This window comes from Oncorhynchus mykiss, chromosome 26, assembly GCF_057628025.1.
Source record: "Oncorhynchus mykiss isolate SJ-2025 chromosome 26, ASM5762802v1, whole genome shotgun sequence".
In the NCBI taxonomy this organism is placed as follows: Eukaryota; Metazoa; Chordata; class Actinopteri; order Salmoniformes; family Salmonidae; genus Oncorhynchus; species Oncorhynchus mykiss.
Window position 1 is genome coordinate 22,689,525 of NC_143047.1, and position 24,387 is coordinate 22,713,911.

General features: G+C 43.4%; 1 protein-coding gene and 1 long non-coding RNA gene across 3 annotated transcripts in view; both read right to left on the reverse strand.

The window, feature by feature from the left end:
- Positions 1-17,130, reverse strand: part of LOC110506631 (spondin-1) — a 141,373-nt gene extending 124,243 nt beyond the window's left edge. The window contains exons 1-2 of one of the 2 annotated variants that reach the window (XM_036963482.2): positions 16,379-17,130; positions 15,657-15,763 (exon numbers count right to left, since the gene is read on the reverse strand). In XM_036963482.2, coding sequence (XP_036819377.1) covers positions 15,657-15,763; positions 16,379-16,613 — 342 coding nt within the window. In that variant the 5' untranslated portion in view covers positions 16,614-17,130. The remainder of the gene's footprint in view (positions 1-15,656; positions 15,764-16,378) is intronic. The other variant, XM_036963481.2, reaches the window with a different exon arrangement.
- A 296-nt stretch (positions 17,131-17,426) lies between these two features.
- The window catches only part of LOC149971426 (uncharacterized), a 42,794-nt gene continuing 35,833 nt past the window's right edge, over positions 17,427-24,387 (reverse strand). The window contains exon 2 of the long non-coding RNA XR_016492287.1: positions 17,427-18,498. This is a non-coding gene — a long non-coding RNA (uncharacterized LOC149971426). The remainder of the gene's footprint in view (positions 18,499-24,387) is intronic.

Consider the following 24,387-nt stretch of genomic DNA (forward strand, 5'->3'; position numbering starts at 1 on the left):
GCAGATATTTCAGTTTACCCCTCGTATCCCACAGCAGATATTTCAGTTTACCCCTCGTATCACCACAGCAGATATTTCAGTTTACCCCTTCGTATCCCACAGCAGATATTTCAGTTTACCCCTCGTATCCCACAGCAGATATTTCAGTTTACCCCTCGTATCCCACAGCAGATATTTCAGTTTACCCCTCGTATCCCACAGCAGATATTTCAGTTTACCCCTCGTATCCCACAGCAGATATTTCAGTTTACCCCTCGTATCACCACAGCAGATATTTCAGTTTACCCCTCGTATCCCACAGCAGATATTTCAGTTTACCCCTCGTATCACCACAGCAGATATTTCAGTTTACCCCTTCGTATCCCACAGCAGATATTTCAGTTTACCCCTCGTATCCCACAGCAGATATTTCAGTTTACCCCTCGTATCCCACAGCAGATATTTCAGTTTACCCCTCGTATCACCACAGCAGATATTTCAGTTTACCCCTTCGTATCCCACAGCAGATATTTCAGTTTACCCCTTGTATCACCACAGCAGATATTTCAGTTTACCCCTCGTATCCCACAGCAGATATTTCAGTTTACCCCTCGTATCCCACAGCAGATATTTCAGTTTACCCCTCGTATCCCACAGCAGATATTTCAGCTTACCCCTCTCCCACAGCAGATATTTCAGCTTACCCCTCGTATCACCACAGCAGATATTTCAGTTTACCCTTCGTATCACCACAGCATATATTTCAGTTTACCCCTCGTATTCCACAGCAGATATTTCAGTTTACCCCTCATATTCCACAGCAGATATTTCAGTTTACCCCTCGTATCCCACAGCAGATATTTCAGTTTACCCCTCGTATCACCACAGCAGATATTTCAGTTTACCCCTCGTATTCCACAGCAGATATTTCAGTTTACCCCTCGTATCCCACAGCAGATATTTCAGTTTACCCCTCGTATCCCACAGCAGATATTTCAGTTTACCCTTCGTATCAACACAGCAGATATTTCACTTTACCCCTCGTATCACCACAGCAGATATTTCAGTTTACCCCTCGTATCCCACAGCAGATATTTCAGTTTACCCCTCGTATTCCACAGCAGATATTTCAGTTTACCCCTCGTATCCCACAGCAGATATTTCAGTTTACCCTTCGTATCTCACTGAAGATACAGCAACATTGTCAGTGTGTGTAGACCTGAGTGATTGGAACTGACTGGATGATACATTTTCCCTTTTTCACCCTGTGACATTTACGATGCTCTGTCACGCCGTGCTGTGCCCACTACAGCTTTATGTGGAAAGGGAATGAAACCAAAAGGTTCACGGGAGTGATAGTTCTGCTACAGTTATGGCTGCTCTTAAAACCAATGTAACAGGCTCTAATTGATGAGGTCTGGCTTGTACACATACATTCAGCCCTTGCTGATTGGATCACTGTATACTAACTCTGGCAGGTGGTAAGGAGTGAGGTTGAGTGGAAGAGTGAATAATATTCCCCTAAAGGAGGACGGTGAGAGAAAAATACAGGGAGACAAGACTGGTGTGCAAACAGAGAAGCAAGTATGGGAGGTGAAAAGGGGAGATAAGTCAGTAAGCAAAAGGCGCAGGGGACGATTGACTTGACTAATGAGAGTCTCACAGTGAGGTTGGTTGGCAGTAGTTGGATGGGATGGATCAGGGACAGAGGCATTCCCTCACCCTCCTGTTTCCTTTACATTGATGAAGTTAGATTTTGCCCTTCATCCACTAATCCTTTATCACTTAACCAGTGAATGGAGATGTGTTGAACTAACTGCACTCTTCTTTTCAAAGGTCTAAAAAAAAAAGAGTGATGTGAAAGAACATGCGGTGCCAAAGGGGAGTGTAGTGAAGCAGAGTAAGGTGGAGAGGTGTGTAACAACTGTAAATGTAATAACACCAGTAAATGTTATCACTTTTCTAAATGTAATACATTTTTTATTTAAGAAACATGGTAAATGTAATAACTTTTTACGCTAAATGCAAAAAGTTATTACATTAATCCTTGGTTATTACATTAACTGGTGAGTAACAACTTATTTATGAATAATATAATATTCAACCAATCATGAAATAACATACCAAAGCTTTATGTACTACTTCCCTCAATGTAATGCACATACCAGCACCCACTGCCAATTACAACACTAACAAACTCATGCAAATCATACAGGAATACTCAAACATAGAGACACTCACAAGCACACATTGAAAAGGTGCAAACACAAATAATCGGGTAACACTTTACTTGATTATTATTAATCAAGCTTATTATTATGTTATCCGTGATTAATAAATTATCAGATCAGTAGCAACTTTTTTGATTAATAACATCACGTCAAACGATGATGTAATAACATCCCAACATCAAGGTCTTCAAATCAAATCAAAGTTTATTTGTCACGTGCGCCGAATACAACAGTGAAATTCTTACTTACAGGCTCTAACCAATAGTGCAAAAAAGGTATTAGTTGAACAATAGGTAGATAAAGAAGCAGGAATCAGGAGGATAGAGTTGTGGTTGGATTTACCAAATGGCGGGCGAGGGAGAGCTTTGTATGCGTCTCTGTGTGTGGAATACAGGTGATCTAGATAGTTTTTTCCCTCTGGTTGCACATTTAACATGTTGATGGACATTTGGTAGAACTGATTTAAGTTTCCTTGCATTAAAGTCTCCGGCCACTAGGAGTGCCACCTCTGGGTGAGTGGTTTCCTGTTTCCTTATTTCCTTATACAGCTATCTGAGTGCGGTCTTCGTGACAGCATCCATCTGTGGTGGTAAATAAACAGCCACAAAAAGTATAGCTGAAAACTATCTAGGCAAGTACTGTGGCCTGCAATTTACCACAATATATACTCTACTTCAGGCGAGCAAAATTTAGAGACTTCCTTAGACTCCTTAGATTTCGTGCACCAGCTGTTGTTTACAAATATGCACAGACCGCCGCCCCCCTGTCTTACCGGAGAGTGCTGTTCTATCTTGCCGGTGCAGCGTATATCCCGCTAGCTGAATACCCATGTCGTCGTTCAGCCACGATTCCGTGAAACATAGGATATTACAGTATTTGATGTCCCGTTGGTAGGATATTCGTGATCGTACCTCGTCTAGTTTAGTGTCCAATGATTGCACGTTGGCGAGTAGTATTGACGGTAACGGCAGCTTTCCCACTCACCTTTTCCGGGTCCTGACCAGGCATCCGGCTCTTTGTCCTCTGTACCTGCGTCGCCTCCTCTTGCAAATAATGGGGATGATGGCACTGTCGGGTGTTTAGAGAATGTCTTGTGCTTCTTGCTTGTTGAAGAAAAAATCTTCATCTAATCCGAGGTGAGTGATCGCTGTCCTGATATCCAGAAGCTATTTTTTGTCGTAAGATACGGTTGCAGAAACATTATGTACAAAATAATTTACAAATTACGTGAAAAAAAACACATTTGGTTGGGCTCCCGTAAAACTGCTGCCATTTCTTCCGGCGCCATTTTGCGACTTCATGTACTACCTCCCTTATTTTGATGGCCATGGAATAGTCCTAAAAGTGCAAAACCCATCAATCTGGAACTCCAGGCAGGCTCAAGCAAACGCTCAAAGTATTTAAACTATTTCAAATCTGTATGGCAGATCTGGTTGACACCAGGGCAAATGGTGTCAAATGTACATGTTGAGAAAACTTGCCTAAGACCTGAAGACTTGCATTAGCTCCACAAGCTAACACCTTGGCTTCAGCTCAGCCAGAGGCTATCAAAGTCTTGTGCAGTGCAGAACTAACCCAGTCAGTAGCACCAGCAATGATCAAGCTCAATCCAACCAGATATTTCTACTATAATACTGTAATGAAAACATGACTTTTGTTGTGAAGATTACATATGACTGATGTTTAATGTGGAATTAAAGATACTGCAACATTCATGAAGGGGGTTTGAATAATTTAATAAAGGTGTTATCAATGCATATGTACAATTGTTGCTCCACTAAAAGTTTTGCGATTACGCTGCGGGACTTTGTGGTTTAGGTCATTTGTGGTTTAGTAGGGTACCCTGCGTCACCACTTCATTGCTCCAGATCAGCGCAAGGGGGAGTTAGAGCACTGATTAAGCTTTTGGGTCCTACTGTGTCTCTCTCTAATTTTCGGTCACAACTTGCAGACTTGTTTACGTGTTGCTGTGCGTTTTGTTGCCAACTTTACTTTGCTACCTGACAACTACATGGTTTTTACTTTTTAATTACCGTTTATATTTTTTGTTTTTCCCTCACTCAACTGTTTTTCATACAACTTTTTCACTCCAGACGTTTTATCTGGACATGGTTCGTCAGGACCTCCAACAGCCGAAGTTAAGTAGTAACATTAACATGATGCCTTCTAATTGCAGTCACTGTACTCATAATATACAGGAGAACGATCGCCTTACGGCGAGGATAGCTGTGCTACAAGCCCAGCTTCAGACGCAATCGTTAGGCAAGGGTCATTTCAGTGTAGGATGGAGAATGGAGATGGAGTTGGAGAGACGAGCACGGCGGCGTGGATGGAAGCCCGAGAGTCAGCCCCAATAATTTCAACTTCCTGTGCTTACCGGAGGGCTAGAGAGACTGGGCAGGCACCGTGTTATGCTGCACGGTGTCCGCAGTGCGGGTGCATAGCCCGGTGCGGCACATACCAGCTCCGCGTATCGGCCGGGCTAGAGTGGGCATCGAGCCAAGTGCCATGAAGCCGGCTCTACGCATCTGGTCTCCAGTGCGTCTCCTTGGGCCGGCTTACATGGCACCAGCTTTGCGCACGTGTCCCCGGTTCGCCTGCATAGCCCAGTGCGGACTATTCCACCTCGCCGCACTGGCAGGGCGACCGGGAGCATTCAACCAGGTAAGGTTGGGAAGGCTCGGTGCTAGAGAGCTCCAGTGCGCCTGCACGGTCCGTTTTTTTCAGTACCACCTCCACGCACCAGCCTTCCGGTGGCAGCTCCCCGCACCAGGCTTCCTGTGCGTGTCCTCGGCCCAGTACCACCAGTGCCAGCACCCCGCACCAGGCCTACAGTGCGCCTCGCCTGTCCAGCGCTGCCGGAGCCTCCCGCCTGTCCAGCGCTGCCGGAGCCTCCCGCCTGTCCAGCGTTGCCGGAGCCTTCCTCCTCGCCAGCGCTGCCGGAGTCTCCCTCCTCGCCAGCGCTGCCGGAGTCTCCCGCCTGTCCAGCGCTGCCGGAGTCTTCCGCCTGTCCAGCGCTGCCAGAGTCTCCCGCCTGTCATGAGCCGCCAGAGCTGCCAGTCTGCAAGGAGCCGCCAGAGCTGCCAGTCTGCAAGGAGCCGCCAGAGCTGCCAGTCTGCAAGGAGCCGCCAGAGCTGCCAGTCTGCAAGGAGCCGCCAGAGCTGCCAGTCTGCAAGGAGCCGCCAGTCTGCAAGGATCCGCCAGAGCTGCCAGTCTGCAAGGAGCCGCCAGAGCCGCCAGTCTGCAATGAGCCGCCAGAGCCGCCAGTCTGCAAGGAGCCGCCAGAGCCGCCAGTCTGCAAGGAGCCGCCAGAGCCGCCAGTCTGCAAGGAGCTGCCAGTCTGCAAGGAGCCGCCAGAGCCGCCAGTCAGCATGGAGCACCCAGAGCTGCCAGTCAGCATGGAGCAGCCAGAGCCGCCAGTCAGCATGGAGCAGCCAGAGCCTCCAGTCAGCATGGAGCAGCCAGAGCCTCCAGTCAGCATGGAGCAGCCAGAGCCGCCAGTCAGCATGGAGCAGCCAGAGCCGCCAGTCAGCATGGAGCAGCCAGACCCGCCAGTCAGCATGGAGCAGCCAGAGCCGCCAGTCAGCATGGAGCAGCCAGAGCCGCCAGTCAGCATGGAGCAGCCAGAGCCGCCAGTCAGCCAGGATCTGCCAGAACCACCATTCAGCCAGGATCTGCCAGAACCGCCATTCAGCCAGGATCTGCCAGAGACGCCATTCAGCCAGGATCTGCCAGAGACGCCATTCAGCCAGGATCTGCCAGAGCCGTCACCCTGCCTGAGCTATCTCTCAGTCCCGATCTTCCTCTCAGTCCCGAGCTTCCTCTCAGTCCCGAGCTACCCCTCAGTCCCGAGCTACCCCTCAGTCCCGAGCTACCCCTCAGTCCCGAGCTACCCCTCAGTCCCGAGCTACCCCTCAGTCCCGAGCTACCCCTCAGTCCCGAGCTACCCCTCAGTCCCGAGCTACCCCTCAGTCCCGAGCTGTCCCTCAGTCAGGAGCTGCCCCTCAGTCCAGTGGGGCCCTTTGTTAAGGTTAGTAGGCCAAGGTCGGCGGCGAGGATCGCCAATCTAAGGACGCTAAGGAGGTGGACAAAGACTATGATGGAGTGGGGTCCACGTCCAGCGCCAGAGACGCCACCGTGGACAGACGCCCAACCAGACCCTCCCCTATGGGTGCGGTCGGGAGTCCGCACCTTTGGGGGGAGGTACTGTCACACCCTGGCCTTAGTATTTTGTGTTTTCTTTATTATTTTGGTCAGGCCAGGGTGTGACATGGGTGATTTATGTGTCTTGTCTTGTCTAGGGGTTTATTAGATTTATGGGGTTGTGTGTAGTATAGTAGTCTAGGAAAGTCTATGGTTGCCTGGAGTGGTTCTCAATCAGAGGCAGGTGTTTATCGTTGTCTCTGATTGGGAACCATATTTAGGCAGCCATATTCTTTGAGTATTTTGTGGGTGATTGTTCCTGTCTCTGTGTTTGTTGCCCCAGATAGGGCTGTTTCGGTTTTTCACGGTTCTTGTTTTGTGTATTGTTCATTTTTCATATTTTATTAAAGATGTATAAAGATAACTACGCTGCATTTTGGTCCTCCTCTCTTTCGACGGAAGAAAACCGTAACAAGAGGACAAAAATCAGTTAACCACCTAACTGAGGAACTCCATTTAACCTTGTGCAATACCCTAGATGCAGTTTGCACACCTAAAAACATTTGTTACAAGAAACTAGCTCCCTGGTATACAGAAAATACCCGAGTTCTGAAGCAAGCTTCCAGACAATTGGAACGGAAATGGCGCCACACCAAACTGGAAGTCTTCCGACTAGCTTGGAAAGACAGAACTGTGCAGTATCGAAGAGCCCTGACTGCTGCTCAATCATCCTATTTTTCCAACTTAATTGAGGAAAATAATTGAGGAAAATGTATTTTTGATACTGTCGCATTGCTAACTAAAAAGCAGCATTCCCCAAGAGAGGATGGCTTTCAATTCAGCAGTAATAAATTCATTCAACTTCATTGAGGAAAAGATCATGATCATTAGAAAGCAAATTACGGACTCCTCTTTAAATCTGCGTATTCCTCCAAAGCTCAGTTGTCCTGATTCTGCACAACTCTGACAGGACCTAGGATCAAGGGAAACACTCAAGTGTTTTGGTACTATATCTCTAGACATAATGATGAAAATAATCATGGCCTCTAAACCTTCAAGCTGCATACTAGACCCTATTCCAACTAAACTACTGAAAGAGCTGCTTCCTGTGCTTGGCCCTCCTATGTTGAACATAATAAACGTCTCTCTATCCACCGGATGTGTACCAAACTCACTTAAAGTGGCAGTAATAATGCCTCTTAAAAAAGCCAAACCTTGACCTAGAAAATATTAAAAACTATCGGCCTATATCGAATTTTCCATTCCTCTAAATGTTTTGAAAAAGCTGTTACGCAGCAACTCACTGCCTTCCTGAAGACAAACAATGTATACGAAATGCTTCAGTCTGGTTTTAGACCCCATCATAGCACTGCACTTGTGAAGGTGGAAAATGACCTTTTAATGGCGTCAGACCGAGGCTCTGCATCTGTCCTCGTGCTCCTAGACCTTAGTGCTGCTTCTGATACCATCGATCACCACATTCTTTTGGAGAGATTGGAAACCCAAATTGGTCTACACGGACAAGTTCTGGATATCAGTTTGTCTCTGTGAACGGTTTTTCCTCTGACAAATCAACTGTAAATGTTGGTGTTCATCAAGGTTCCGTTTTAGGACCACTATTGTTTTTACTATATATTTTACCTCTGTGGGATGTCATTCAAAAACATAATGTTAACTTTCACTGCTATGTGGACGACACATAGCTGTACATTTCGATGAAACATGGTGAAGCCCCAAAATTGCCCTCGCTAGAAGCCTGTGTTTCAGAAGGAAGTGGATGGCTGCAAACGTTCTACTTTTAAGACAAAACAGAGATGCTTGTTCTAGGTCCCAAGAAACAAAGAGATCTTCTGTTGAATCTTACAATTAATCTTGATGGTTGTACAGTCGTCTCAAATAAAACTGAAGGACTTTGGCATTACTCTGGACCCTGATCTCTCTTTTGACGAACATATCAAACTGTTTCAAGGACAGCTTTTTTCCAAATTTCTTTGGTTGCAAAAATCAGAAACGTTCTGTCCAAAAATGATGCAGAAGAATTAATCCATGCTTTTGTTACTTCTAGGGTAGACTACTGCAATGCTCTACTTTCCGGCTACCCAGATAAAGCACTAATTAAACTTCAGTTAGTGCTAAATACGGCTGCTAGAATCCTGACTAGAACTCCAAAATTTGATCATATTACTCCAGTGCTAGCCTCCCTACACTGTGAGAGACGCAGACTCGGTCTCAACCTTTAAGTCTTTACTGAAGACTGAAGATCTCTTCAGTAGGTCATATGATTGAGTGTAGTCTGGCCCAGTAATGTGAAGGTGAACGGAAAGGCTCTAGAGCAACGAACCACCCTTGCGGTCTCTACCTGGCCGGTTCCCCTCTCTCCACTGGGATTCTCTGCCTCTAACCCTATTACAGGGGCTGAGTCACTGGCTTACTGGTGCTCTTCCATGCCATCCCTAGGAAGGGTGCGTCACTTGAGTGGGTTGAGTCGATGACGTGGTCTTCCTGTCTGGGTTGGCGACCCCCCCCCCCCCCCTTGGGTTGTGCCGTGACGGAGATCTTTGTGGGCTATACTCGGCCTCGTCTCAGGATGGTAAGTTGGTGGTTGAAGATATCCCTCTAGTGGTGTGGGGGCTGTGCTTTGGCAAAGTGGGTGGGGTTATATCCTGCCTGTTTGGCCCTGTCTGGGGGTATCATCGGATGGGGCAACAGTGTCTTCTGATGCTGCAGTAGTTTATGTGTCGAGGGGCTAGGGTCAGTTTGTTATATCTGGAGTATTTCTCCTGTCTTATCCGGTGTCCTGTGTGAATTTAAGTATACTCTCTCTAATTCTCTGTTTCTCTCTCTCAGAGGACCTGAGCCCTAGGACCATGCCTCAGGACAGCCTGACATGATGACTCCTTGCTGTCCCCAGTCCACCCGGCTGTGCTGCTGCTCCAGTTTCAACTGTTCTGCCTGCGGCTATGGAACCTTGACCTGTTCCAGACCTGCTCTTTTCAACTCTCTAGAGACAGCAGGAGCGGTAGAGATACTCTCAATGATCGGCTATGAAAAGCAAACTGACATTTACTCCTGAGGTGCTGACCTGTTGCACCCTCGACAACGACTATGATTATTATTATTTGACCATGCTGGTCATTTATGAACATTTGAACATCTTGGCCATGTTCTGTTATAATCTCCACCCGGCACAAGCAGAAGATGACTGGCCACCCCTCCTAGCCTGGTTCCTCTCTAGGTTTCTTCCTAGGTTTTGGCCTTTCTAGGGAGTTTTTCCTGGCCACCGTGCTTCTACACCTGCATTGCTTGCTGTTTGGGGTTTTTTCTGTACAGCACTTTTATATATCAGCTGATGTAAGAAGGGCTATATAAATACATTTGATTGGATTTTGATTTGATTTAACTTCTTGGTGACAGGGGGGCAGTATTGAGTAGCTTGGATGAATAAGGTGCCCAGAGTAAACTGCCCGCTACTCTGTCCCAGATGCTAATATATGCATAGTATTAGTAGTATTGGATAGAAAACACTGAAGTTTCTAAAACTGTTTGAATGATGCCTGTGAGTATAACAGAAATCATATGGCAGGCGAAAACCTGAGAAAAAATCCATCAGGAAGTGGGAAATCTGAGGTTTGTAGTTTTTCATTGAAGATACAGGGTGATATTAGTTATGTTTCACTTCCCAAGGCTTCAACTAGATGTCAACAGTATTTAGAACCTGTTTTGAGGATTATACTCTAAAGGAGGGGCTCATAACGGATCTTTGAGTGAGTGCCTCAGTCTGGCGCGCTCACGTTTCACTTCATTTGTACAGACAAAGGAATTGTCCGATTGGAACATTAATTAAGTTTTATGTTAAAAACATCCTAAAGATTGATTCCATACTTAGTTTGGCATGTTTCTATTGGCTGTAACGGAACTTTTTGAAAATTTCGTCCGACGTTCGGCGCGACCTGAACCTGCTTTTGGATTTGTTTACCAAACGCCCTAACAAAAGAAGATATTTGGCCATAACTGATGGACATTATCGAACAAATCAAACATTTATGGTGGAACTGGGATTCCTGGGAGTGCATTCTGATGAAGATCATCAAAGGTAAGTAAATATTTAAAATGCTATTTCTGAGTAATGTTGACTACCCAATATGGCAGGTATCTTTATGGCTGCTTTGCTGTCTAAAGGCTGTACTCAGATTATTGCATGGTTTGCTTTCTCCGTAAAGTTTAAAAAAAAATCTGACACAGCGGTTGCATTAAGGAGAAGTTTATCTAAAGTTCCATGTATAATAGTCGTATCTTTATCAATGTTTATTATGAGTATTTCTGTAAATTGATGTGGCTCTCTGCACAATCACCGCATGTTTTAGAACTACTGAACGTAACGCGCCAATGTAAACTCAAACAAAACATACATGTATTGCGTAACATGAAGTCCTATGAGTGTCATCTGATGAAGATCATCAAAGGTGAGTGATTAAATGTATCTCTATTTCTGCTTTTTGTGACTCCTCTCTTTGGCTGGAAAAATGGCTGTGTTTATTCTGTGGCTTGGTGGTGACCTAACATAATCGTTTGTGGTGCTTCGCTGTAAATCCTTTTTGAAGACTGTGACTGGATTAACAAGAATTTTATCTTTAAAATGGTGTAAAATACTTGTATGCTTGAGGAATTTTAATTATGAAATTTTTGTTGTTTTGAATTTGGCAGAACATACCGGGAACTAGACAAAAACCTGCAGGAGACCATGATACAACGTCCCAAAATCGTCCTCGAGACAAACCGGAAACTAGACAAAACCTCCAGGAGACCATGATACAATGTCCTAAAATCGTCCTCGGGACAAACCGAAAACTAGACAAAACCTCCAGGAGACTATGACACAATGTCCCAAAATAAAATCGTCCTCGGGTCAAATTGCGAACTAGAAAAAATCTTGAGGCGACCATGACACAATGTTCCAAGAACATCCCCAGGACCAACTGGAATCTAGAAAAAAAAACTCCAGGGACCATGACACAACATCCTGGCGACTTCAGGTGACTTTTGTGACCTCCTAATGATTAATTATTGTTTGCGGGGAAATATTGCAGATGACATGTTTAATACCAGGGCCTACAGATTCATTCAGGTATTTTTTTTATTTCTGTGTGTGTGTGTGTGTGTGTGTGTGTGTGTGTGTGTGTGTGTGTGTGTGTGTGTACATTTCAATGTGTGCTTGTGGGTGTCTCTATGTATGACTATTCCTGTATGATGTGCAAGAGTTTGTTAGTGTTGTAATTGGCAGTGCGTGGTGCTACTGTATGTGCATCACATTTACTGAAGTATTACATCAAAAATATATATATTTTGGTATGTTATTACATGATTGGATGAAGTTATTACATTATTCATGAAACCACCAGTTAACGTAATAACCACCGGTTAATGTAATAACTTACTCCATTTAGCGGGAAAATTATGTTTATCGGCAAGTTATAAACTGTACCGGGGGTATTACCAAATTTTTAAAAGTTATTACAAATAGAACGTTCATTTAAAAAAAATAATAATAATTGCTTTTATTTAACTAGGTAGGCCAGTTGAAAACAAGTTCTCATTTACAACTGCGACCTGGCCAAGATAAAGCAAAGCAGTGTGACAAAAACAACAACACAGAGTTACACATGGAATAAACACGCATTCAGTCAATAACACAACAGAAAAATCTGTATACAGTGAGTGCAAATGAAGTAAGGAGGTAAGGTAATAAATAGGCCATAGTGGCGAAGTAATTACAATTTAGCAATTAACACTGGAGTGATAGATGTGCAGATGAGGATGTGCAAGTATAAATACTGGTGTGCAATAGAGCAGAAAGACAGAAACAAATATAGGGATGAGGTAGTTGATTGGATGGGCTATTTACAGATGGGGTGTGTACAGTTAAAGCGATCGGTAAGCTGCTCTGACAGCTGATGCTTAAACTTAGTGAGGGAGATATAAGTCTCCAACTTCAGTGATTTATGCAGTTCGTTCCAGTCATTGGCAGCAGAGAACTTGGATTGGAGAGTCTAAAAGCAGAGTTATTACACTTACAAGTGTTATTACATTTATCGTTGTTACAAGGTGCAAAAATGATTTATAATAAGGTCATAAATATAATATATTTGTAGAAGTTCCACCTTGTTGGAAGATTTTCTTTCCCGAAGCATTATAGGAGCTCAGTTTTCATTGATTTATTCAAATCACTCAAAGATTTCAGTCAGATTGTGCGTGACTAGTTTAACAAATGGCTTCATAACATTGTTTGTTTAAAATAGTGTTTGTAAAGGAGGAGTATCAGTCCTCTGGCCCAGCAATCTGGTTATAAAACCTATAAACAACATATTATTGGCCAATTCACCTGCTGTGTGTTCTTGGCCTGAAACCTCTGTCTCCCCCAGCCCATGTCTCACCACGCTAGAACCCGGAGGGCCTCATCAGAGCTGGGGACATGTCCTACAATATCCCCTGACATCTAAGTGTGAAAACACTTCCCCCATCCCTCCTTCCCCCTCTCTCGCTCCCTCCCTTTTCCAGTCCAGGTGGAGCCGTCTGTGTAGGCTGGGAACGATCTTTGCTCTAAACCTGGCTAGATTTGTGTGTGTGTGTGTGTGTGTGCGCACCGTACATGCATGCATTGCCAATTTCACACACCTGGGCTCTCCCTGACTGGCACAAGGCTCCTTTTCCCATTTTCACACACACACACACACACACACACACACACACACACACACACACACAAGGAATACAGAGGGGGCCATAAATAGAGGAATTAGAGGAAACGAGGTGAAAGTAATTGCGCTTCCTCCAAGATGATGCGTGAAACAGAACGACTCTGGCATGAGGGGTCTGAGAGGGGACAGATTATGTTGGGAGTTCTCTCTCACACACAGAGCGGAGAGGGTGAGAGCCAGCACAAGCAGCATATGGTGTTGATGTAAGTGTTCTACCAGGTGTGGTTAAGTGTGTTGGCTCTGCTCTGCTCTGGGAGAGAGGATATCCTTGCACCTGTATATCACATGACTGCATCAATACACTCCCTATTCGCTGGGACTGCTGTGCACCTAGCGACTGACTGGCTGACTGACTGACTCCATAATACGAATAGGGTATAAAAACCTACACTACCTTTGTGAACTTTGAGTGCAGCCTTCTTTTGTTCCTGTATCATGCAAACTTGAAATACAGTATAATCATAATGTCTTTGACTTACACTGTGGATAAACGTATTAACTTTTTATGGCTGCAGGGGCAGTATTGAGTAGCTTGGATGAAGAGGTGCCCAGAGTAAACTGCCTGCTCTTCAGTCATAGTTACTAATATATGCATATTATTATTAGTATTGGATAGAAAACACTCTGAAGTGTATAAAACTGTTTGAATTATGTCTTTGAGTATAACAGAACTCATATGGCAGGCAAAAACCTGAGAAGTTCCACTTCCTGTTTGGATTTTTTCTGAGGCTGGTAGATTTTCAAACAAGCTCCCATTGAAATTACAGCGAGATATGGATGAGTTTTCACATCCTACGGCTTCCACTAGATGTCAACAGTCAATAGAACTTTGTCTGATGACTAATGTGAAGGGGGGCCGAAGGAGACAGGAATGAGTAACCACTGCCATGAGGTGACCACGCACGTTCACGTGAGAGGCAGCTCGGTTCCATCGCTCATTTGAAGTCAATGTAATTCTCCGGTTGGAACGTTATTCAAGATGTACGTTAACAACATTCTGAAGATTGATTCAATACATCGTTTGACATGTTTCTACTGACTGTTACGGAACTTTTGGACATTTCGTCACGTTATAGTGGACGCGCTTTGTGACTTTGAAATTGTTTACCAAACACGCTAACCAAAGTAGCTAATTGGACATAAATAACGGACATTATTGAACAAATCAAGCATTTATTGTGGACCTGGGATTCCTAGGTCTGCATTCTGATGAAGTTCATCAAAGGTAAGGAAACATTTATCATGTATTTTCTGGTTTCTGTTGACTCCAACATGGCGGCTAATTTCACTTTTGTTCTGAGCGTCGTCTCAGATTATTGCATGGGTTTCTTTTTCCGTAAAGTTTTTTTGAAATCTGACACAGCGGTTGTATTAAGGAGAGGTATATCTATAATTACATGTGTATAACTTGTATTATCATCTACATTTATGATGAGTATTTCTGTTGAATGATGTGGCTATGCAAAATCACTGGATGTTTTTGGAACTAGTGAATGTAATGCTCCAATGTAAACTCAGATTTTCTGATATAAATATGAACTTTATCAAACAAAACATGCATGTATTGTGTAACATGAAGTCCTATGAGTGTCATCTGATGAAGATTATCAAAGGTTAGTGATTCATTTTATCTATATATGTGCTTTTTCTCTCTCTCTCTTTGACTGGTAAAATTGGCTGTGTATTTTAGTGAGTTGTTGGTGAGCTAACATAATCGTTTGTGGTGCTTTCCCCGTAAATCCTATTTGAAATCGGACACTGTGGTGGGATTAACAACAAGACTACCTTGAAAACGATATAAGATACATGTATGTTTGAGGAATTTTAATTATGAGATTTCTGTTCTTTTGAATATGGCACCCTGTACTATCACTGGTTGCTGTTATATTGCCCCCGGTAATCTCAGGCATAACAAGTTAAAGGTTGAGTAAGTAGGAATTTTGTCCACAAATGTACCCATATTTCTATTATATGTAAACAGTTTATGATTAGTGAACGCCATAATGTAGTTATTTAGTTAGATACTTCTCTCTATGAGCTGAAATCTTATTTTTCAAAGACATTTTAGCTGTTGGCTAGCTGTTCAGGCCGAACAGATTCACAAATAAGGGTATTTGCCGCGCTATGAAGACGTTGTCTCCCTCTGAGGCACATCTTACTAGGCAATCCCCTGCACTTGCCTGGGCAGGCCTGCTCTATACCTGGCTAAAGCATGTGTGAGAAATGTTCTAACAAACGTTTGTGCTATGAAATCAAATAAATACTGCAATCTGACCTACAAAACTTATTTGCTAGATTCATGATAGACAAAGCAAGGAAGGTGAACTTCAAAACGTGATGTAGTTTTATTGGAATTTGCAGCTGTTGTTGGTACATTAAGTAATGAATCTGCTAGCTTCTGATGACTGACTGCATCTTGAAATAACATTACTTTCACCTGAATAACTGAAGGTAATTTACAATTAAAAAATATACATGTTGTAATATCTACATTTTCATTTTGTATCATTTCAATGACATATGACAACAAGTTGAATTGTTGTCTTACCTGGAAATTGCCAGCATAGTCCTCTTCTTTGTCTCCTTCCCTGCCCTCCCTCAGAGCGATGAGGGTGAAACCTCTGAAGTAAGCGGGACTGGATGCATACAGAGTCACTGGGGATCACAAACACACAGTCAGTGAAGAAAACAAACTGATGGGGAACATATTGATAGGTTTAATAAAGGTTTGCAAAATCCTAAAGTGCTAACCCTTCTGGATTCGTACCTCATAGGAATGAGATCTTTATAGGCTATATCAATCAGAAGGGAAATTAGCTCTTCACTTGCTGAAACAACTGGAAATTGCTGCCATTACTCGTGTCATTATCATTACTGTATTGATATACACTAGCTTCCCTGAGATAATGTGTTCGAATAAAACTGTGATGTGATGAGTGATTGAGCCAAAATGGGACTTTATTTAGACTAATGAATCAAAATGTTAACTATAATGACCAATGAGTTTGCAGTCACCAAAAATGAAGTTAGAGCATTACAAGTTCCAAATATTTCAGCGATAAACATTCTGGTCTGTGACCAACTCTTTCCACAAGAGAGTTTGACTTGTCATAACACAGCTCTGACTTCTAGGCTTATATCACTTCCTTATAAATGACCTCAACACTGCGTCTTCACATGAGTTGAACACAAAAGATAAATAGTGTAAAGGCAAAAAAATACCCTATTGGGTGTCAGACAACGTGCGCGCAATAGGACGGAATACAGTACCTCTGTAAGTGCTCCCAGGCTGATAATTTTCTGGGTCCCCCTCGACTCGGAGCCGAAACTCGTTGTAGCCTTCATTCCGAGTGCCCTGGGCCCGTAATATCTTACTACAATACCCGTCTGACTTCCCAGCTCTCTCAGAGGGCTCCTCCGTGAAGATGAATCCGGCGTTGCACAGCGCAGTGGAGATAAAAAAATGTAATAGCAGAATGCACAGAAATATTCCCGCTCCTGCCATCGTGAAGCGGCAGCTATCGCTCCAGCTGATGCGGTGGTGAAATACGAGTGAGGATCAAGAGAGGAAAAAACGCTTGCTTCCCCACTCAAAACTCCAGGAATTGACGAAAGTTGTCAATTGATAAGACTCCCCTCACTCGGGATACGAGGTAGCTGTCACCGCTAAAAGTAAATCCATCCTGGAGAGATATAGAGTGTAGAGAAATAATAGTTTACGATGTGCACTCGCTCTTGCAGAATCGCACACTGATTTGTTGAAGAGCGTCTGATGATGAGAGGGTCTAGTGTTTGCTTAACTGAGCGTGAGAGCCTACACAGGGTCAGGGGAAATAGTGGAGCAGTGTAGCGCGTAGCGCTGCTGTCTCCAAGGCATTGACGCAGGCTATGAGCCCAACGACCCAAGCCAACAGACTGGAAACAGACATTTCTACCAATGGCTGCAGTGATGGAGGGACGCATTTGACGCTCTAGCTGGAACCTGCCTGTGTGTTTGCTCAGCCGCGGATCCCCCCGCCCCCAAGCCCCTTAGCTGACCGCACAGACACTTTCTCAAATAGTAATTAATAATGCATGCTAAACGGTTTCCTTTATGCCCCCCCCCCCCCCCTTCTGCACAGTCTATTGTGTGTGTGTGTGTGTGTCTGTTTGAAAGAGAGACAGGGCCAATAAGCCCTTTAGAGGGAATTAAGTTAAAGAAATATGGAATGTGGACCAAGCTTCCAGGGACTTCATTCTTAACCTCATATTGGCTTCTTTTAGCCACTGTCCAGCTGTTGCCACTGACAGAGAATGGTCACTGACAGAAGGAGAATGGTCACAATAATCAATAAACTTTTATTTTAATCTGTCTTGAATGATGAATCAACAATGCTCACAAGTTGGGGGCAGTCCATGTTACAGCTGTTTTTTTTTACATTTCAGGAATTGTGAAAAACTGAGTTCAAATGTATTTGGCTAAGGTGTATGTAAACTTCCGACTTCAACTGTATAACTGACCACAACAGACCTTGAAAAACAATAATGAAAAAAACAGAAATGATATATGTGGACTGTCTTTGTTATAGCAACAATATGAGTAATGATGCCCTGTCATGCGTTCTCCTCAGTATCACCCACAATACCCATGGGGCCTCAGTGAACTTTCATCTTCCATATAGGTCAATAGTTCCTATGGTAGGCATACTGTAATCCAGCTTTAAAATGATTTTCTTTGAAATTAAAATGATCTCACTCACCCCCTCAGCCTCCTCCACACACACACACTTACTTTGACACTCACTCTCCTCTGCCCCCCTCATTCTATTCAAATTCTGTATATTCTGTCTCTTGTTTCCCCATTTCTTTGTACCTCTGCCTTTCCCTCTCTAGTTCCCGTGCTTCAGAGCCATTGGAAATATGAGAAAAATAGCCTTGCTTGGACAGGGTGTGCTAGTGATGCTGTAGACCTATACTTTATCTCAGCACTTTATTATCTATCATGATTTGATTTGATTACATCATTGATTGATTGAAAAGCCTTTTGAAACAGGTGTGGAAGTTGTTTTCTCAGATGTGTAACAAGAAACAAGTACGCTACAAATCGATAAACGGGAAGTGTTGGTGCAATCACACGTTTTCATTGAAACTTTATCTAACCTGTGAGACATATTCTACTTCATCTTCTGCAACATTGTTTCAAAGATCTCCCGCAGTTTATTTCAGTCTTCAAAGGAATACGTAGGAGGAAGATGTGAATATATAGAAGCCTGCAGATCCGTCCAATGGATGCGGTCAGACACGGTGCTCTACGAGGAGAAGACGCAAGCGGAGCGGGGAAGGCCAGGGATAGCTGGGCAAAACACCAGCAGGTGTCATGAAAGCCTCCACTGCGGTCACAGCTCGTCCTCCTACAACACAACCACAGAATAGACTATAAAACTGCAGATAAAAGGCAGCATCGAGGGGATAAGCATAGCAGTCAGGCATTTACTGTGCTGAAAATGACGTTTCATTTTTTTATCAGCATGCTTGTCTCAGCTCCTGTTCCTTCTTGTTTGGGATGGGAAGGTTTGACACTGACTGGGAAAATGCCTTCATTTATCTCAACAAGGAAACAAGTAATGATTCAGCTTATAGTTTGTACATAGGCTGTGGTCATATAATGCACATTTTCCTCGACTAAAAGTGCTGTGTTCAGAGATATTTGAAGGCAATTCAAAGCAATATGTACATTTATCTCGCCTTTGATCCTATATGTAGCCTACAGGCAGGTCCATAATTATTGGCACCCTTGATAAAGATCATAAAGATGAGCATAAAAGACTATCACATAAATTATACACATGCTGAGCTGTATAATATGCTAAAATTGGGAAATTATATTATTTTATACTAATACAATTGCTTAGAGAAAGAGGTAAACGGGTCAAAATTATTTGCACCCCAGTTTTCAATACTACAGCACCCTCCCCTTTTGCAAGGATAATGACATTTAGTATTAAAAATAAAAAAAGAAAAAAAGATTGGAGAACACTTTGGGAAGGATCTTAGACCACCATTACTCCATATAGAATCTTTCCAGAACCTTGATATCCTTCGTATGCACATATGGACTGCCCTCTTCAATTCAAACCACAGGTTTTCAGTTCGGTTAAAGTCCGGAGACTGCAATGGCCATTGCAAAATGTTGATTTTGTAGAAAATTAACAATTTCTTTGTGGATTTTAAAGTGTGCTTGGGGTTATTGTCTTGCTGGAAGATTCACTTCCGGCCAAGTGTCAGCCTCCTAGCAGAGGCAACCAGGATTTTGGCTAAAATGTCCTGGTACTTGGTAAAGATATTGCTTCCGTTGACCTTAACAAGTACCCCAGGACCAGTGGAAGCAAAATAGCCCCATAACAAAGATCCACCACCATATTTTACCATAGGTATGAGGTACTGTTCTGCATATGCTTCTGTTTTTCCAACGGCAAACCCACAACTGTTGTGCATGGCCAAAGAGGTCTACTTTCATGTCATCTGACCATAGCACTGGTCAGATGACATGAAAGTAGACCTCTTTAGCCAGGCACATCAGCACACATCAAAATCCACAAATCAATTATTAATTGACCGCAAAATCCACATTTTGTAATGGCCATCTCAGTCTCCGGACTTAAACCCCATTGAAAACCTATGGTTTGAAAAGATCCAAAGATCTGGAAAGATTCTGAATGAGGGAAGGGTCGAAGATCCCTCCCAATGTGTTCTCCAATTTCAGAAAACATTTTTGAAAAAGGCTCAGTGGCGTTATCCTCACAAGGGTAGGATGCGGAGTACTGAAAACAGGGGTGCCAATAATTCTGACCCGTTTTTGTTTAATATGACTTATATGACTTCTCTGAGCAGTTCTTGTAGTATAAAATAATACATAATTACATGCAATATAGCTCAGTATTTGTATAATTTATTTCATACAAATCTTTTTTGCTCATCTTTGTCAAAGGTGCCAATAATTATGGACCTGACTGTAGGTCTAGGTCTAACATTTCCTGTCCAAAGCATAGAACTACAACACATACATTTTGCATATAGAAAAGACAACACACTGAACATGTTCCTCATAGCATTTCCTAACGTGTAGGCCTACTGATGTTTGCATATGAAAGCGAACAAACACAATCACATCTATTATTTTTCAGAGAAGCAAATTGACTCATTCCCCGCCAGCTCACAGCAGTGACTCAACAGACTTGCGTAATAAAATTATTTACGATCCAACGGGTTTGTGTTTGTAATTATCATGTATAGGCTTTTACACAGGGGAGTGCAACCACACATATGTTAGACTGCCTTACCCTGCCTCAGCCTCCCTCTAGTCTCTAGTTAATGGTAGCCTACAGCAAATGCTGTGCTTATTTTTAGGAGCCAGGGGACTGTTGCAAGGGCAGTAAAAAAACAGAGGAAAATGGTTCAATTTCATAATTCAGTCATGATTTGTTTTTATTTTTGCTTAAAGTCTGTTTCTTCTGTTTACTAGGAATGAATCCACTCAGTGATATGGATGGAGACACATAATGTCTGATGGCACACAGTTTGATGGCCTTTTTCCGCTAAGAGTGGAAGGGGGGAGGGGGGAGGGGACTGAGAGGGAGGAAGATAAAGAGAAAATGGTGAGAGGCAATAAAATAGCAAGGCAATAGGGATGGAGGGCACAGAAGAAGAGAGCAAAATTGTGAAAGAGGAGTAGCATGCAGGTTCTGATTTTGAAAACTCATATCAGGGGTGGATCTCATTTGGCCAGATGGAAGCTCAATCTCCTCCAGTTAGATACACCTCCATATAGAGATGAAAGTTCACCAAGATCCCATGGGTATGAACGGGTGGGAGGTGGTCAGCTGTTAATTGGAAAGGGAAAGAGAGGGAAAGGGGAGATAATTGGAAAAGGAAAGGAGAGGGCAGCAGGGGAAAGAAGAGAAGAGATGGATTGAGTAACATACGCTGCAGGGATGGGGAAAGGAAGAAAAATAAAAGAATGGGGATAGAGATGAAAAGGAGAGAGGAGAGGTGCAACATGGAGAGACAGATGAAAAGGAGAGGATGGGGAGAGAGGAGAGGTGCAACATGGAGAGAGATGAAAAGGAGAGAGGCTGGGAGAGAGGAGAGGTGAAACATGGAGAGACAGATGAAAAGGAGAGAGGAGAGGTGCAACATGGAGAGACAGATGAAGAGGATGGGGAGAGAGGAGAGGTGCAACATGGAGAGAGATGAAAAGGAGAGAGGCTGGGAGAGAGGAGAGGTGAAACATGGAGAGAGATGAAAAGGAGAGATGCTGGGGACAGAGTGTAGAGGTTCAACATGGAGAGAGAGATGAAAAGGAGAGAGGATGGGGAGAGAGGAGAGGCACAACATGGAGAGATGAAAAGGAGAGAGGAGAGGTGCAACATGAAGCGAGAGATGAAAAGGAGAGAGGAGAGGCGCAACATGGAGAGAGAGATGAAAAGGAGAGAGGAGAGGTGCAACATGAAGAGTGATGAGAGCGAGAGGAAAAGAGAGAGGGAGGAGGTGGTAATCCTTCCTCACCATAAATGACATCATTCTGAGAATGCACATGTGGCCTCTGAATGTGGTTACACCGGCACGCGAGGCGGTCGCCTCCGGTCCAGACACTCGTGTTGTGTTTTCCTCGCTGGTGACGCCGCGGTCACAACACTGTCACAGGGTTGGTTATGAAGTGGTCGCAATGGTATCCACTCCTGAAGGAAGCAGCTCATCTAATGACAGGACTGACTGTGTGTTGCCTGTCTATAGAAACATATACCTCCATATGTATGACATATGTGTTCTTCTAGTTGCTGTTTAATGACTATGTTGTTATTTTAACCCATTAAGTGTATGCCTGTATGTGTGTGTATGTGTGTTTGTGTGTGTGTGTATATGTGTCTGTGTGTATATGTGTGTGAATGTGTGCATGTGTGTTTGTGTGTGCATGTATGTGTGTATGCCTGAATGTGCATGTACAGTATGTGTGTATGTATGTGTGTGTTTGTATGTCTCTATGTAGGTGTACAATGTGTGTGTGTGTGTGTGTGTGTGTTTGTATGTGTGTATGTATGTGTGTATGTGCTTGTGTGCGCTTAATGTAGATAATGTTGCCACTATGAAAAGTTTATCTTCAAAAAAGTTATAATCTGATTAAAGTTTATCTTTATCTCTGCATCTTTCCCTTCCCTCTCTCTTTTCTCTTTGATTTCCTCTGTCTCTCTCTGTGGGCCTTTGTCAGACTAGAGGACATTTCTCCAAAAATTACGATCTTTGTCCCCATGTGCAGTTGCAAACCGTAGTCTGGCTTTTTTTATGGCGGCTTTGGAGCAGTGGCTTCTTCCTTGCTGAGAGGCCTTTCAGCTTATGTCGATATAGGACTCGTTTTACTGTGGATATAGATACATTTGTACCTGTTTCCTTCAGCATCTTCACAAGGTCTTTTGCTGTTGTTCTGGGATTGAGTTGCACTTTCACACCAAAGTACGTTCATCTCTGAGCGGTATGACGGCTGCAAAAATCAAATCAAATTTTATTTGTCACATACACATGGTTAGCAGATGTTAATGCGAGTGTAGCGAAATGCTTGTGCTTCTAGTTCCGACAATGCAGTAATAACCAACAAGTAATCTAGCTAACAATTCCAAAACTACTACCTTATAGACACAAGTGTAAGGGGATAAAGAATATGTACATAAAGATATATGATGGTCCCATCGTGTTTATACTTACATACTATTGTTTGTACAGATGAACATGGAAACTTCAGGCGTTTGGAAATTGCTCCCAAGGATGAACCAGACTTGTGGAGGTCTACAATTTTTTCTGAGGTCTTGGCCTTGAAATGCATCCACAGGTACACCTTCGATTTACTCAAATTATGTCAATTAGCCTATCAGAAGCTTCTAAAGCCATGACATCATTTTCTGGAATTTTCCAAGGTATAGTCAACTTAGTGTATGTAGACTTCTGACCCACTGAAATTGTGATACAGTGAATTAATAAATTAAATAATTAGTTTGTAAACAATTGTTGGAAACATTACTTGTGTCATGCACAACGTAGATGTCCTAACCGATTTGCCAAAACTATACTTTGTTAACAAGAAATGTGTGGAGTGTTTGAAAAACGAGTTGTAATGACTCCAACTTAAGTGCATGTAAACTTCTGACTTCCACTGTATAAACCCCAAGAAAATCTATGTAAATGTGACTTATGGAAACTTATGGACTAAAATAATGTCAATCTAGACAAATGCCAGCAGACAGACAGATAGGCAGAAGGTTGATGAAAATAGAGATTGATACAATAGGATGTTTTAATCATAACTATAGCCTACTTTTACCTGACCTCCCTACAGGCTGTACTCAATAACCCTGGTAGGATAAACACATAACCGACCTTCTGTTTTCTGCCACTCAGGAACTGTACAGGTTCCTCCGAGTCAGCAGACAGAGTTAATGTCTTCATTTCCACACCCTGCCTCTCACACACACACGTCTCCTGATCTCTGAGGTAATGCGTTTTGATGTCCGTCTAAATGCCTGAGTGAAACGTGTGCACTCGAGGGCTGGTAGTGTATGGGGTCCTTCAGAAGTGATTAGAGTCAGTTGGGTGGACGGAGCTGAACAGGGGGAGGGGATTTGGGGGACAAACATCCCCAGGTACGGGAAGCCGCTAAGGCGTCACTCATTGGGTCCTGTCTCCCGCTCCGGAGGGGCTCGGGCGTATCCGAGTGACTAAGGAAATCATACACCCTGTCAGAAGCTATTGAGCCCCCGCCACAGATGCAGCCAGGGTCAGCCAACGTTTGCTAAGAAAGAGAAATGAGAAGGAGAGTGTTGGGCTGTGATAAAGGGGCTGGCTAAACCAAGTTATATCCAAGACAGTGAGTGGATTGTAGGAATCTGTTTGACAGCCTTGATATAAGTAGCAGGTTTGATTCCTCCTGCATTATTTTTCAAGCAGCCAGACATTTTTTTACCTTTAATGTCAATTCCCTGCATCCAGCATAGTTGTAAAAACAGATGTAGTATCTTAATTTGAGCCAGTTTGCTACATCAGGAAAATAATCCTGCAGCAACAGGAAATGTGAATTATTATGTGGATTATAATTTGATTACCCCTGTAACAGTGTAATCAAATTAAGATTATACACCTGTAGCTCTGGCTAAGCTCTCTTGGAGTTCCCCCAGACACCCATGTGCTCCACACGTCAACCTGAGTAGGACTTATCTGAACAAAAGGGGCCGATAAGAGGAATCAGACTGGGCTAT